This window comes from Ovis canadensis, chromosome 6, assembly GCF_042477335.2.
Source record: "Ovis canadensis isolate MfBH-ARS-UI-01 breed Bighorn chromosome 6, ARS-UI_OviCan_v2, whole genome shotgun sequence".
NCBI lineage: Eukaryota > Metazoa > Chordata > Mammalia > Artiodactyla > Bovidae > Ovis > Ovis canadensis.
Window position 1 is genome coordinate 113,879,745 of NC_091250.1, and position 14,979 is coordinate 113,894,723.

A 14,979-nucleotide genomic window follows, 5' to 3' on the forward strand; every position below is an offset into this window, starting at 1 on the left:
CTATGGGTGGGGGCCTCTAGATGGCCTCAGGGTGAAGCTGGTCACCAGGAAGACCAAGTGGCCAGATCTCCTGCCGGACCTCCAGGCAGGGGTTGGGGAGGGGGCTGGAGGGGAAGGTCTATACCCACTTCAGCAGTTGAGATTCAGAGAGCTTCTGTGTTGGTGAGCACATTGAACCCTGGGAGGATGGCGTGCCCCTGAGTCCCTCGCTTTCCTTGTCCTTTGCATCTCTTCCACTTGGCTGTTCTGAAGCTATAGCTTTTTTTTTTTTTTTTAATGGTTTCTTTATCTTTGGTAGCACTGGGTCTTTGTTGCTGCACCTGGGAGACTGGGATCCACCCTGAAGTTGTGATGCACGGGCTTCTCGTTGCAGTGGCTTCTCACGTCGCAGAGCACAGACTCTAGGCATGTAGGCTTCAGTCCTTGCAGCACACAGGCTCAGTAGTTGTGGCGTACAGGCTTAGTTGCTCTGAGGCATGTGGAATCTTCCTGGACGAGGGATCGAACTTGTGTCCCCTGCATTCATAGGCGGATTCCTATCCACAGTGCCACCAGGAAAACCCAAGTGATATCTATTGTGATAAACCAGCAAATTGAATTAAACTGTCTTCCCAAGTTCTGTGAGCTGTTCTCAGGAAACCACTGAAGGGAGGGGTAGGGAGTTGTGGGAGCCCTCTAATTTTATTACCAGGTTGAACCTAAGGTAATCTGGGGACCTGACGCTTGTGACCAGCATAGGAAGTGAGGGCAATTTTATGGGGCTGAGCCTTTAAGCTGGTGGAGTCTGACAATAACTTTGGGTAGTGTCAGAACTGAACTGAATTGTAGGACACCCAGTTGGTGTCTGGAGAATCAGAGACTTGGTTGTTAGTGTTCCCAAACACCCTAGAAATATGCTATCGGTATAACACTGAAGTTCATTTTCAACATAATGTCTCATTGGGTTTACCTATGCTTCAGTATTAGAGAAGAAATGTTCTTTGAAGAGGCCAAAAAAAAAAAAATCACAATTCTGCATAAAAGAATTTTATTTAGCGATCAGATCTCAATGAATAATGCCAGTCATTGCTTGATTGTTAAAATGTGCTATTAGATATACTCTTAAAAAGTGTACAGTGCATCACCAAAAGCTATTTAACTTGGATTGTGTAGAGTAAAAGAAAACTTTATAGATCTTTGTTCTTTGATAAAATTTTTAAAATATAAAAATGAAAAAAAAAACTCTCCAAAGCAGTATTCAAAAATAACAAATGTCACCTTGGACTATTTACAGTAAGATGCCTTTCTAATAGGAGAACACTCTTTTTCTCACATTTTACTTGGCTGTTAGAGGCATTCTCCCTGCACCGCCTCATGATTTCTTCCATTCCTATTTTGCAGGAAACGGTTATCTTCTCTCTCATTCATCTTTGAGTCTTTCTCTGATACACCCTTTTCCTACTCTAAATTACCAGGAATTCTAGTCAACAGACGTTGGTTGAGCACCTAATGTGTGCCAGGCACTGTGCTAAGAAGTGGGGATAAATACAGAAGTGAAAAGTCATTGAACCCCCTCCTCAAGAAGCTCAGAGTTTGTGTTTAATTAAAAAACATTGTTCACATTATAGTCCTTGAAATCTCTAGTCCCTGCGAAGTGAATTTGGGGATTTCTTGAAACAAAGTGCACTCACAGCGTCTGTGAGCTTGGCCCACTCCAAGACATTTTGAATTTAGAATTCTGCTCATTTTTATGAAACACAGCCTCTATAAAGCCCAGGCCTACAGTTTGAGTTCTAAACTCTTTGCAGGTGGAAACTGCATGCTGGGTTGTAGGGGACCAGCTGAACCAATTTGTTTTTTGGGGGGAGGGTACCCTTCTAATTGGCTCCTACAAATTCTGAGTATGAAAAGCCCTTAACCTCCCCCACCCTAATACAAAATTTAAGCGATAGGTACATTTGAGAAACTCCCCTCTTATGTGAACCTCCAACAAGATGCTCTAAAACTCCTGTCTTTGACAAATGTCCAGAAGGAGTTCTTTTTCTTACCTTTGTGCTTTTCTGTGAATATTCTTAGCTTCAAACATAAAATTGAGCCTACAGGTGACCTTTCCCCGCCCCCCCCACTTTATCATGGTTGAACCCCAAACAAGTTTATTTCTGGCATTTGGTCTACACCCTCTTTATCCATGAGACCTCGAAAGACCCATGGTAGTTACTTACAGAAAAAAAAAAAAAAGGCAAATCATGAAGTAGAAAATAGAAACCAAACATAGCGTACTATGGAAGCAAAAACGAAACCACACCCTGGCTGCCCCCATCTCTCCATGCCTGGCAGACCTTGGTCCTGCAGATATTCACATTGGGAAATATTTCTCAGTCACAGGAAGTCCAACTCATGTGGTGGGCTTCCCTCTCACAGCTTATAGCGTCGAATCTGGTCAGCCAACTGCTGAACGATGATGAAGGGAGTTTCTTTGGGAAAGTTCCATCCTTGATCCCACATCGTCTGCAGGTTACGAGGGGTCACATCTCTATACAGTGCCTGTCCAAGTAAATGATACTTGGTCCATTCAAGAGCCAGATTCACAATTTCTTCATGAGCTGGTTCCAAGCCCTTTGGATCTGAAGGCAACGTTGGGAGTTGGCGTTGTTCCCACGTCACATTTGGCCTGCCCTACCCAAAGTAGGGTGATCACGGTGGCTGGAGTACGTGAAGAGGACAATAAGAACGCGGGTGTTGGGAGAGAGGGGAAAAGACGTGATCATGCACAAGCTTCTTGCTCTGTCGTGCGTTATGTTTTCAGTGTAACAGCATGTGTTTCGACACACAGGGCTTGTGCTTTTTCGTTAAATAACTCGCCCTGAAAAGCTCATTTGGCAAATGTGGCCACGAATGTGTGTTTCTGCGGGGGTGTGTGTGTGTGTGGTGTGTCACGAGGTTATGTGTCAAGTCCTATGGGTGTGTCCTGGCCCCTCCCTCGCTGCCACACCCACCTCCCCAGCAAGGAAAAGCTGAAGGGTTACACTTGGTCGGTTTGATATTCGGAAGCTTCAGACAGGCTTTCTGAGAAGCTTAGGAAGTTCTCCTGGTATTCGGAGCAAACAATCTCGTAGCGATAATGCCGGAACTCCACAGCAAAGGTGCCAAAGTAAGACAGGAAGCACATGACCAGGCCCCACTGGACCCTGGCGGCGTACATGTGGATGCCTTGCGCCATGAGGATGAAGTCTGGGGAGAAGTGGTCAAGGAAAGTACCTCTGTCGGCCATGTTAAGGCTGGGCTCTTCTCTGGGCAGAGACAGGTTACAGAAAAGAGCCAAAGAACTTGACAGGGCCAGCTGAGCCCTATCTACATAAATAATACATCATGCTGCCCTTCCTTTGTGCCAGACATGCTTCTAGGTGCTTTCATGGAGCACCTAGCTTGATCCTCACAACATCCTATTATCTTCAGTTTGTTTAAAATAGGGAGCACAGACTGATGAACCTATTTTCAGGGCAGCAGAGGAGACGCAGACATAGGGAACAGACTTGGCGGACACAGCAGGGGAAGCGGAAGGAGGGGGTGGGATGAATGGAGAGGATAGCATGGAAACATCTACACCACCATGTGTAAAAGAAACAGCCAGTGGGAATTTGCTGTATGGCTCAGGTTAACTCAAACCGGGGCTCTGTGACAATCTCAAGGGGGTGGGAGGGAGGTTCAAGAGGGAGGAGACATATGTATACCTATGGCTGATTCATGTTGATGTATGGCAGAAACCAACATAATGTTGAAAGCAATTATAATTAATTATTTAATTGTCAATTAAAAATAAGTAGATTAAAAAAATTAGAGAGTACAGGGGCACGTGTGCATGCTCAGTTGTATCCAACTCTTTGAGACCCCATGGACTGTAGCCTTTTATCGCTCAGTCACGTCTGACTCTTTGCAACTCCATGGACTGTAGCTCGCCAGGCTCCTCCATCCATGGAATTTTCCAGGCAAGAATACTGGAGTGTGTTGCCATTTCCTACCCAAGTCTCCTGCATTGCAGGCAGATTCTTTACCTATTGAGCCATCAAGGAAGCCCTTAATATAAGGAAATGGAGGCCAAATGGGTAACACACGTGTTAACTGGTGGAACTGGGGTTCAAAGACAAGAACTCTGACTCCTTGCCCATGCATTTGACCAGTATTCTCCATGGCGACCTAATACACTGTGAGACTAGCTAAAGACTTATAATTCCAAAGTAATTATTTGGCCAGAAAAATAATGTTATATTTTTAAAAGACACTGCAAATGACTATGGAGCAATGTGTACTTACCAAAGAGTGAACTACATCCATATAAGCTGTGTTTGTCTTTGCAATGCTACTAACAATGTTTAAGTGGCATTCCTTCCTCTCTCTAATTTTTATTATTGTTTTTCAGACAATATTATGTAGGCTGCTTTCATTCCTGGTGTTGTATTTAAACTTGTGCCCAAATAAAAATAGGCAACTAAGAAACCAAAGGAACAGATGATATGTCTATGCCTGAATATATATGAAGTATATGCATACACACACACACACACACACAAACACACTTCAGGATACATAAAGGTAGGCGCTTGGAAGAAGAAAGGTTCACAATATTTTTGATTGTAGGAGTTTGCAACCCCAGGTCATGGACCGCTGCTGGTCCATAGCCTGTTAGGAACGGGGCTGCACAACAGAAGGTGAGTGGCTGGCGAGGGAGCGAAGCTTCATCTTTGTTTACAGCTGCTCCCCATTGCTCTCATTATACCTGAGCGCCACCTCCTAACAGATCAGCGGAGGCATTAGATTCTCATGAGAGCGTGAACCCTATTGTGAACTGCCTGTCCAAAGCATCTAGGTTTGGCACTCCTGATGAGAAGCATCCTGAAACCATCAGCCTCCCCTCCACCACCCCAGTCCATGGAAAAACTGTCTTCTATGAAATGTCCCTGGTGACAAAAAGGTTGGGGATCAATGCTCTAGTGAAAGGCTAAGAGGTCAAGGACTAAATAAAGTTATTTAGAAAGTCAGAAACGTCCCCTTAGAATTAGCTCTACCTTCAGAACTTAGACTTAAAATCTTGGGTAATTTTCAGAGAGTAAAAAAGTATGTAAGAACTACTTCAGCTAAACTTTGCTCTCCTGACTAGACTTGAATCCATTCATCAGGGAACCAAGAAATCGTTCCAAGTCTTCAGAAATAACATGGATCAGAATTGTTTAGTATAAGCTCAAAATTAAAAATAATTCAAAACCCTTACATACTCTTCTGACTGAGGGTTCAAAATATTGCCGAAACAATACTATTATTACTTAACAGGGAAGGGATACATCTTCAGATCTCACACTGGCAGAATTCTGACCTGTTTACTCATAAAATAATTTTGACTTGTTTACTCAGATTGCTAGTAGTAAACAACTTTTTTGGCTTGAATTTCAAGTCCTTTGATGTTCTTTATCTAATGTGACCATAGAACTTCAGAAAACCCCTCAAATGACTGAATGGCAGTTTGGAAAGGAAGAAGAAATAAACACTTCCAAATAATCCACTAACTAAAGAACATCTTTGAACACTAAATGTTTTCATATTTTAAAGCCACTCTAAGTAAAAAACCTGAGCCTGAGTTTAAAACAAACTGACACATTCCATGTGTGATCTTGGGTAACTAACCTCTGTTACTATTCTTGTTAAGTGAGGATTAAAAGTGTAGACATATTTAAAGTTGCTTAGAATAATGTCTAGCACATTATAAGTGCCCAGTAAATACTGGCTATTCATGAAGACTGTAACAGTGTTAGTTTACAGTTTGCCATCTAGGAACCTTATTCCCTTCTTCTCCACGGTTTCCAGAGGACCTATTGGAGGGAACACTTAGGAATGATTGACTGATCTGATTGGTGGGCTCGGAACTGGCCTGCTTCCACTGGACTCTTCTATAGTAGGTGGGGTCACTGTGCTCCACCCTAGACTAGTCCCTCTGCAATCTATTTGGGGTTCAACTGAATGAAGTGCTGTTCTCTGTCTTTCCCTGATTTCTCTACTTGTTACTGGGTGGATAAGTTGAATTCTAACATGTGAGATAGGAGACCTGCACAATTCTCCTTTCCAAATTTACTAGGAATAAAGGCTGATTTCTTCACACCTATTTGGCACCCATTTGGCTCCTTGTGACTGTTCTCCATTGGTTCAAACTCCAAGGGAGGAATGGAAATAGCATATCAAAATCTCAAAATTATTTGTTTGGGATAACAGTGCATGCCATGGTAATCTAGATCTTGAATTTCTTTTCCAGAAAAGCTTATTTGTTTTTCTGAAAGATAGAAATGTATTTTTGTCTCTCGAAATTCATTTTTACAGTTTAATAAATTAAATGAAATAACAGAGCCATGATAAAGTCACAAATGAAAAAAATATTGTCAAGATGGAAGAAATTAAGCATAATTCTCTCTCGGATTATGCATTCTATCTATTTCACAAAAGGAAGCCTTACGCCATTTGTGATAAGGGCAATGCATGACACCATTCCTACAGATTGAAACAGTTTTGAGCAGGCAGCGCTTGTTTTATTTTTAGTTATCCATCTCCTCTTTGGTATGAAAAGTAGGTCTGGGAGTTTTCAGTTTTTACTTTTACTTTTTGTTTTTGTCTAATATTCTGAGATGATCTGACAGTATATCCTAAGCAACTGAGAATGGCAATGTTCTCATCTTCCACAAGGACAAGTCATCTGTGTTTTAATCTCACTGGCAGAGACCCTTTTCACACTCAAAGGATACAGAGGACCACACAGAGAGTGATAGACGCTGAGAGAATAACTCGTGGAATTCCAACCTTCCGTCCTTCATTCTTGATGTTGACTTTGAGTGTCAATGCCGCCTGAATCCAGCAGGTCAACGTGCCAAACCCAAAAGTCAAGGAAGTTCCGACATTATGGATTTCTTCATCATTTGTGAGCTAAGGGATGAACAGACAATGACCTGTGGAGGCCCATTCAGAAAACACACACAGGCCAATGGAACACATGAAGGAGAACGAAACAGGTAGAGAGATGTTCTAAGAGTGGGCTAACAGATTGTAGAGACAGCCAAATCCTTTCCCTCCACTAGCTCTCTGTGTCTATTCTCCATTGGTTTGAACTCTGAGGGAAAGAAGGGAAATGACTGGTACCCTCAAACCTCAAAACATTTGCTTAGATGAGCCAATGAATGAACAGGCAGCGGTAATTTAATTTTTGAATTTAGTTTCCAGAAAAGCTTTGGAGAAAAGTAAAAGAATAAAAACAGGAAAGTTACCCATAAAAAGAGAAATGTCAAGTTTCTACAGACATAAACCCCAAACTCTGTTCTCTAGATTAAGAAATGAGAACAGAATCTGGCTGTGTATTTACTGATTGAGCATGGTCAATTCTAAGCAGGTGAAGGTTTCATTGGCCTGGACAACTAACAATGCTGGTTGTTATCTATTCTTATAGAATTGTCCATTTTCTGTAATATAGCCAATTATTGTTAATGGGGTTGAACCCGTGCCCCCTGCAGGGGAAGCATGGAGTTCTAACTACTGGACTGCCAGGAAATTCCCTTTTCTCCCTCATTATAATAAGAAAAATGCACTTATGAGCTTTCGCCATATCTGGAGACCCGTTAAAAGGCAACAGTGTTTGAAGATTCCTGGTCAAGACCTTCATACAGTTAATAGGTTAAAGGAGACCCATTTGGGTTGTTTCAGTTGGAAGTCAGAGATGTAAACTGCTCAAATCATTGTCCACTGATTTAAAAAATATACAGTCGTGCAGTAGGATTTTTTTCTTCTTTGAAAAAAACCACCAGCCCACAGGTCAAAACACATATTTTTAAAACACTTTAAATAATGATTCCCCAAGTCAAATTTTACTTCTAGAAAACTGGCTTTCCATGCTATACACAATCTGTTTATTTATTTTAAAAATCTAATTTTAAAAATAGATGGTATATTTAATTACATGGGTCAAATTTTAAAAAATTACGAAAAGAGTACAGGCAACTGCATTATTTGTTTCCCGTGTAATCTCTGTAGATACTCCAGAAAATGTTCTATGAAGAACATGTAGTGTCATCATTGATGGTTTTGAATATTTGTGGTTCAATCAAACAACCCCACCAATGGAATTCTTTAGGGAACTTAAGTGAAAGACAAAATGGCTACTCAGTAACTTCCATCCGAGACCCAGTTGAAAGAAATGATAGTTACTGAGCATTTTACAACATGCCAGCCCTTGTAGCACAGAAGCATAAGTGGAAGGAAGATTCCCACCAAAATCTCAATAAAAAATGCTCTGTGTCCTAACATTTTGGAGCTCAACAGATAAACTCTCAAATATTCTCCTGATAATTCACTGTCCAAGGCAATAGGTTCTAAGAATGCAGCTTTCTCATTATTGAGGTTGATGAGACCTTGGATAATTAGAGGAACTGGTGAGATTGCATGCCTGTCTGTCAGATGACCCATTAAGTAAAAAAAAAAAATACTGTACCAGGGGATGTCCAGGGGAATGAGATACTAATTTAATGGATTATCAGCACTGAGGACTCACGGCAAGAGTCAGTCTTAGAAAACCCACTACCCTATTTTCAGTGAGAACATTACGAAATGCTCACTGGAGTGCTGAGTGTCTGGAATGCCTTCACCATTTGGATTTCACTCAGTAGACAAGGGAGAAGTTTAGGATCAGCGTTTAATTGCAAGGAGGAGGTTTCTAGTAGCAGTATTTAGCAGGGCTGGAGGATGCTGGGGAGGAAATGGAGGCAGGGAAAACAGACAACCACTGTAAGAATGCAGTGGTCTCCATGACTTAAAAATGAAGTCAAGAGTTGGGTGATGGTGTTGACAAGGGAAATTATGCTTAAATGACCTTCGGTGTGTGTGTCAGTCACTCAGTCGTGTACGCCTCTTTGCGATCCTGTAGACTGTAGCCAGCCAGGTGCCTCTGTCCATGGGATTTTCCAGGGAAGAATACTGGAGTGGGTTGCCATTTCCTCCTTCAGGAATCCCTCCTCTAGGGATCAAACTTGAGTCTCCTGCATTGCAGGCAGATTATTTACCACCTGAGCCACCAGGAAAGTCCCTAAATGACCTGGCATTTTTATACTTCTGGGAAGAAGAGTTAGGGTTAATACATCTTTATACAAGTCATATTCTAAAGAAATTGTGGATTTTCAAACTAACTCCCACGTGAGCCTGCTAATGTGAAATGCAAGCTTTCATCCAATAAGGATGTTCAATGTTTAATTATAGAAAGGCAATGGTCCTATTAGTTTTCTAGAAAGATCGATTAGGTTACAATTTATTATGAAAAAAGTATACAGTACTTTGAAAGCCCTTGTAGAAAATACACAGCTATTTTAGTAGCTGCATTTCCCAGCAGCTGTGCTATATGTCTGAGGTACAGTGAGGACTTTCCCATGTATGGACAAGGGAAGCCTGGCATGCTGCGGTCCATGGGCTTGCAAAGAGTTGGACATGATTGAGCGACTGAACTGACTGAGGTGGGGCTCAATGATCAGACAGGCTGACTGCTGGAGAACCTGTGCATATTAGGAACCACTGTAGAATGTTTAAAAGTCCATGGAGAAGTTTATAGGCCACATAGTGACTATACCTCACTGGCTGTGATAATCATATAGGTGAAGCATGAGATGGAGATGAAAAAGGCCAAATGAAGTACCTGAAAATTACCAAGTAAGGTCATTCCAAAGGAAGCCAGACAGAGAGCCACCAAGCCACTAATATTCAGCCACGGATTTAAAACCTTTGGTTTCAGTTGTATGAAGCGCAGAACAGCTACCACAAGAGCTGGGAATAAAACAAAATGTTATAATTGAAAAATTGAAATCACACAGCCAGACTAGGAAATGGCATTCTAAAGCCACAATGTGCAAAAGTAAACTTGCCATTGTACATTTTAAAATCTCTGAAACGACCATTTTTAAAAGAAAACCTGCAGGCAATGTTTCTGATTATTGAGATGTTTTATTCTAGCTAACCTGGGGAAAGCAGAGAGGAACTGAAGCAGCAGTGTTACATGTTACTTGGGTGAGGCAAGATGATAGACTGGTAATAGTGTTTTTCCCAGAGTTTTCAAAAACAAGGTCAGCACAAGACAGACTGGCTTAGGAGAGCATTGCAGAGGCTTGGCATACGACAAATCAGATGCAGAGAGTCGGCCCATGGCACAAGAATTCACTGATTCAATCACCCTTTAATTGAGAACAGTGTTAGGACAGACAGGGCAAGAAAAAATGGGGAAGAAGACGTGGTTATCAGTCTAGACAAATCTGCTGGTGCCTGTGCCAGAAATCATTCCTGGGCATGGGAAGGAAGATAAAGCAAGTATAGAAATCCCTTCGTTACTAGTTTACTCCCCCTCTCCTCTGATTCTACCTGTGGGTGTTCATTGTCAAAGGACAAAGATAGTTCATCCAAATTAGGGCACTGGCAGTAAGAAAATCATGGAATCTGTATTTTAACAGAGCAGATTTGGGGGTTTGGTATATATTAAAAATCATACTGTGATTATATTAAGAAAGCTCAGTTCTTCCAAATGATGTTAATTACTCATTTTAAAAGCCCACTCTTTTCAACCAAATTGTCATCAGAGAATCTGAAGAGAGATGAAGGAAGTTATTTAGATTTCAAATCTGACTTCTAATAGTGACTTTGAGGCTAGTCCATACTCAAGCCATTAATCTAAGAATCCCCTTTTATTAATTGCTTACTGCAGGGATATTTTCATATTTATACAAGAAGTTGGGAGAGCCTAGTTTACAAGTGATTTTTAAAAAGCACTTACAATTAATATGTTATAGCTAATATAAGGAAAGGCAGTTACTACTTCCTAAGGCAATTTATTTTGACATTAAGGTCTGGAGAAGGAAATGGCAATCCACTCCAGTACTATTGCCTGGAAAATCCCATGGACAGAGGAGCCTGGTAGGCTACAGTCTAGGGGGTCGCAAAGAGTCAGACACGACTGAGCGACTTCACTTCACTTTACTTCCTAAGGCAATTTATTTTGACATTAAGGTTTAGCAGGGAAGATGATTAGGAATTCAGGAATTATCCTATTTATACAGCAATTCAGTAGGTAGTTATTTGCTAAAAGTCTATCTTGATTACTGGCCAATATTCAGTTCAGTTCAGGTCAGTTCAGTTGCTCAGTCGTGTCCGACTCTTTGTGACCCCATGGATTGCAGCCAAGCACGCCAGGCCTCCCTGTCCATCACCAACTCCAGGAGTTCACTCAGACTCAAGTAGCCATTAATAAGAAACCATCCACAAATTTGCATTTCTCAAGTCTGCCGAATTTAACAGTTTCAAGCTACGAAGTTAGTTCATCGAATTGACTTTCAGTTCCAAGTACCTTTGGTGAAAGAGTGGTATACAGCTTGGATAATATTTGGATTTTGGAAGCAAAATAGAAATAAACCATAATTTATGAAATCGTAAACTGTTTGGCTCTGATTTAGCTTTTAGTATATTTATATTTAGCCCACGATTCATCATCAGATTAATAGATTATACTTGAGTTGATAATAGTTTTCCAACCTAATGGTTTGAGAGATCCAGTTGGGAGCTACAGGGCAATATTTTCAGAAGTCTATTAACAGTGACAACAGTTACCCTTGTTTAGTCGCAAAGTCGTGTTCGACTCTTTTGTGATCTCATGGACTGTAGCTCCTCTGTCCACATTAGGAGATGAAAAAATTTCTATTACTTTGGGGATGGAAATAGGAGGAAGAAGTGGGGAGAGGAGAAATTCACTACAAGCGCCTCAACACAAAGTGATCTTCAGAAAAGGAAGCCATTAGATTTAGACCAGAAATCTCCGCACAGGCCATCCGGGAGACACTTGCTGGTTACCTGTGTGTGGATATTAGTCAGGGCATAATGACAAAATCAATCCTAAAGGAGATCAGTCCTGGGTGTTCACTGGAAGGACTGATGCTGAAGCTGAAACTCCAATACTTTGGCCACCTGATGTGAAGAACTGACTCATTGGAAAAGACCCTGATGCTGGGAAAGATTGAAGGCAAGAGGGGAATGTGATGACAGAGGATGAGATGGTCGCAAAGAGTCGGACACGACTGAGCGACTGAGCGACTGAACTGAACTGAATGACAAAATACCAAGGCAAATATGACAAAATGTATTTGAAATACATTTCAAATGTGCTTTTAAAAATGACTAGTGGCGGGTATGACTCTGGGAACTCTCTGGCTGTCATTCAGTTTGGAGGGCTAGGATGGTGCTGGAACTCTGGCCGAAGCCCTGACTCACTGCTGAGGCAAACACCAAAATGGCTCTTCATGTTGGCCAGCCAGGTAGTTGGTGCCACTGTACCCCCAGGGACACAGTCACTGCCACTCTTTATGTTACTCATTTCTCGCCAGTGAACTTCAGACGTGCACCATTCCCCCGGCTCCAGTTATTCTAGCCTTCTCTTTTGTAATCTGGATGGTAAATCATTTCATCAAGAATAGATAATGAAATTAAGCAGGAAGCAGAAATCTTCCTGAAGACAGGAATCAACCCAAAACTTCCAGAATTGCATTCCAAACACCACATTTTGCCCTTTTCACCTATTAACTCCATTATAAATCAGCTGAGGGCTTCCCTGGTGGTCCAATGGTTAAGAATACTCCTTCCATGCAAGGAATACCAGTTTGATCCCTGGTCTGAGAAGATCCCACATGCCATGGGGCAACTGAGCCTCTGTGTCATAACTACTGCGCCTACGTACTGCAGCTCCTGAAGACCGTGGACCTAGAATTTGTGCTCTGTAACAAAAGAAGCCACTGCGATGAGAATCCTACACACACGAGAGAGTAGCCCCTGCTCACTGCAACTAGAGAAAAAGCCAGAGCAGCAACAAAGACCCAGCACAACCAATACATAAATAAATCTTAAAAAAAAAATCAACTGAGACAAGGCACACTTTCCTTTTAAAATAAGATCTAGTTGAAATTTTATGGTTGTGGAAATAATAAAGTTTCTAGTCTGTTAAAAATTTTATTAAGAGGTTTAAATGGAGGCAGATTCAGACTCTCTGTTATGAAGTCCACTTACAACCAAGTAGTGATTTAATTATAGCTTCTTGAAAGGGTCTTCTGGGCAGTAGGGCAATTTCAAAGCTATCTTTATATATGCAAACCAATTTTTACCACATTAACATTCTGCTCAACAGATCTTTTTAAAGTTTCCTTAAACTTTTACAATTTTACTTACAGTTTTAGAAAAGATTTAAAAAATCCACCCATCTGTGGTTTTTGATACTTACAACAGTTCTTTGCTATAGAGATGCTCTTTTTAATTTATCTTTCTGTTAAAAAATACAAATATTAGAGAGTAATCGCTTATTTTCTTTGTTAAATTTTTTATGTTGAAGCTGATAGGGTTCTTCAAGTTCAAACTCAAAATAGCAGCACTTCACTGCAGTGGTAGACTGGTGCCTGGCCAAATTCTTCTTCATTTTGTTTAGCATCAATAATACCTATTTATTGATAGAATTTGTGCTCTAGGAATGGCAAACCACTTCAGTATTCTTGCCTTGAGAACCCCATGAACAGTATGAAGAGGCAAAATGATAGGATACTGAAAGAGGAACTCCCCAGGTCGGTAGGTGCCCAATATGCTACTGGAGATCAGTGGAGAAATAACTCCAGAGAGAATGAAGGGATGGAGCCATAGCAAAAACAATACCCAGCTGTGGATGTGACTGGTGATAGAAGCAAGGTCCAATGCTGTAAAGAACAATGTTGCATAGGAACCTGGAATGTCAGGTCCATGAATCAAGGCAAATTGGAAGTGGTCAAACAGGAGATGGCAAGAGTGAACATCGACATTTTAGGAATCAGCAAACTAAAATGGACTGGAATGGGTGAATTTAACTCAGATGACCATTATATCTACTACTGTGGGCAGGAATCCCTTAGAAGAAATGGAGTAGCCATCATGGTCAACAAAAGAGTCCAAAATGCAGTACTTGGATGCAGTCTCAAAAATGACAGGATGATCTCTGTTCATTTCCAAGGCAAACCATTCAATATCACAGTAATCCAAGTCTATGCCCCAACCAGTAACGCTGAAGAAGCTGAATGGTTCTATGAAGACCTACAAGACCTTTTAGAACTAACACCCAAAACAGATGTCTTTTTCATTATAGGGCACTGGAATGCAAAAGTAGGAAGTCAAGAAACACCTGGAATAACAGGCAAATTTGGCCTTGGAATACGGAATGAAGCAGGGCAAAGACTAATAGAATTTTGCAAAGAGAATGCACTGGTCATAGCAAACACCCTCTTCCCACAACACAAGAGAAGACTCTACACATGGACATCACAAAATGGTCAACACCGAAATCAGACTGATTATATTCTTTGCAGGCAAAGATGGAGAAGCTCTATACAGTCAGCAAAAATAAGACCAGGAGCTGACTGTGGCTCAGATTATGAACTCCTTATTGCCAAATTCAGACTTAAATTGAAGAAAGTAGGGAAAACTGCTAGACCATTCAGGTATGACCTAAATCAAATCCCTTATGATTATACAGTGGAAGTGAGAAATAGATTTAAGGGCCTAGATCTGATAGATAGAGTGCCTGATGAACTATGGACTGAGGTTCGTGACACTGTACAGGAGACAGAGATCAAGACCATCCCCATGGAAAAGAAATGCAAAAAAGCAAAATGGCTGTCTGGGGAGGCCTTACAAATAGCTGTGAAAAGAAGAGAAGCGAAAAGCAAAGGAGAAAAGGAAAGATATAAGCATCTGAATGCAGAGTTCCAAAGAATAGCAAGAAGAGATAAGAAAGCCTTCCTCACCAGTCAATGCAAAGAAATAGAGACAAACAACACAATGGGAAAGACTAGAGATCTCTTCAAGAAAATTAGAGATACCAATGGAACATTTCATGCAAAGATGGGCTCAATAAAGGACAGAAATGGTATGGAACTAACAGAA

The 14,979-nt window shown here is 41.1% G+C and overlaps 1 protein-coding gene across 3 annotated transcripts in view; it reads right to left on the bottom strand.

Annotated features, from left to right (window-relative positions):
* Positions 1 to 1,010: 1,010 nt before the first annotated feature.
* TMEM150C (transmembrane protein 150C) overlaps positions 1,011 to 14,979 on the bottom strand; it is a 113,042-nt gene continuing 99,073 nt past the window's right edge. For all 3 annotated transcript variants that reach the window (XM_069594557.1, XM_069594556.1, XM_069594554.1), the window contains exons 6-8: positions 9,686 to 9,813; positions 6,762 to 6,939; positions 1,011 to 3,210 (exon numbers count right to left, since the gene is read on the bottom strand). In XM_069594557.1, the coding sequence (XP_069450658.1) occupies positions 3,002 to 3,210; positions 6,762 to 6,939; positions 9,686 to 9,813 (515 nt within the window). In that variant the 3' untranslated portion in view covers positions 1,011 to 3,001. The remainder of the gene's footprint in view (positions 3,211 to 6,761; positions 6,940 to 9,685; positions 9,814 to 14,979) is intronic.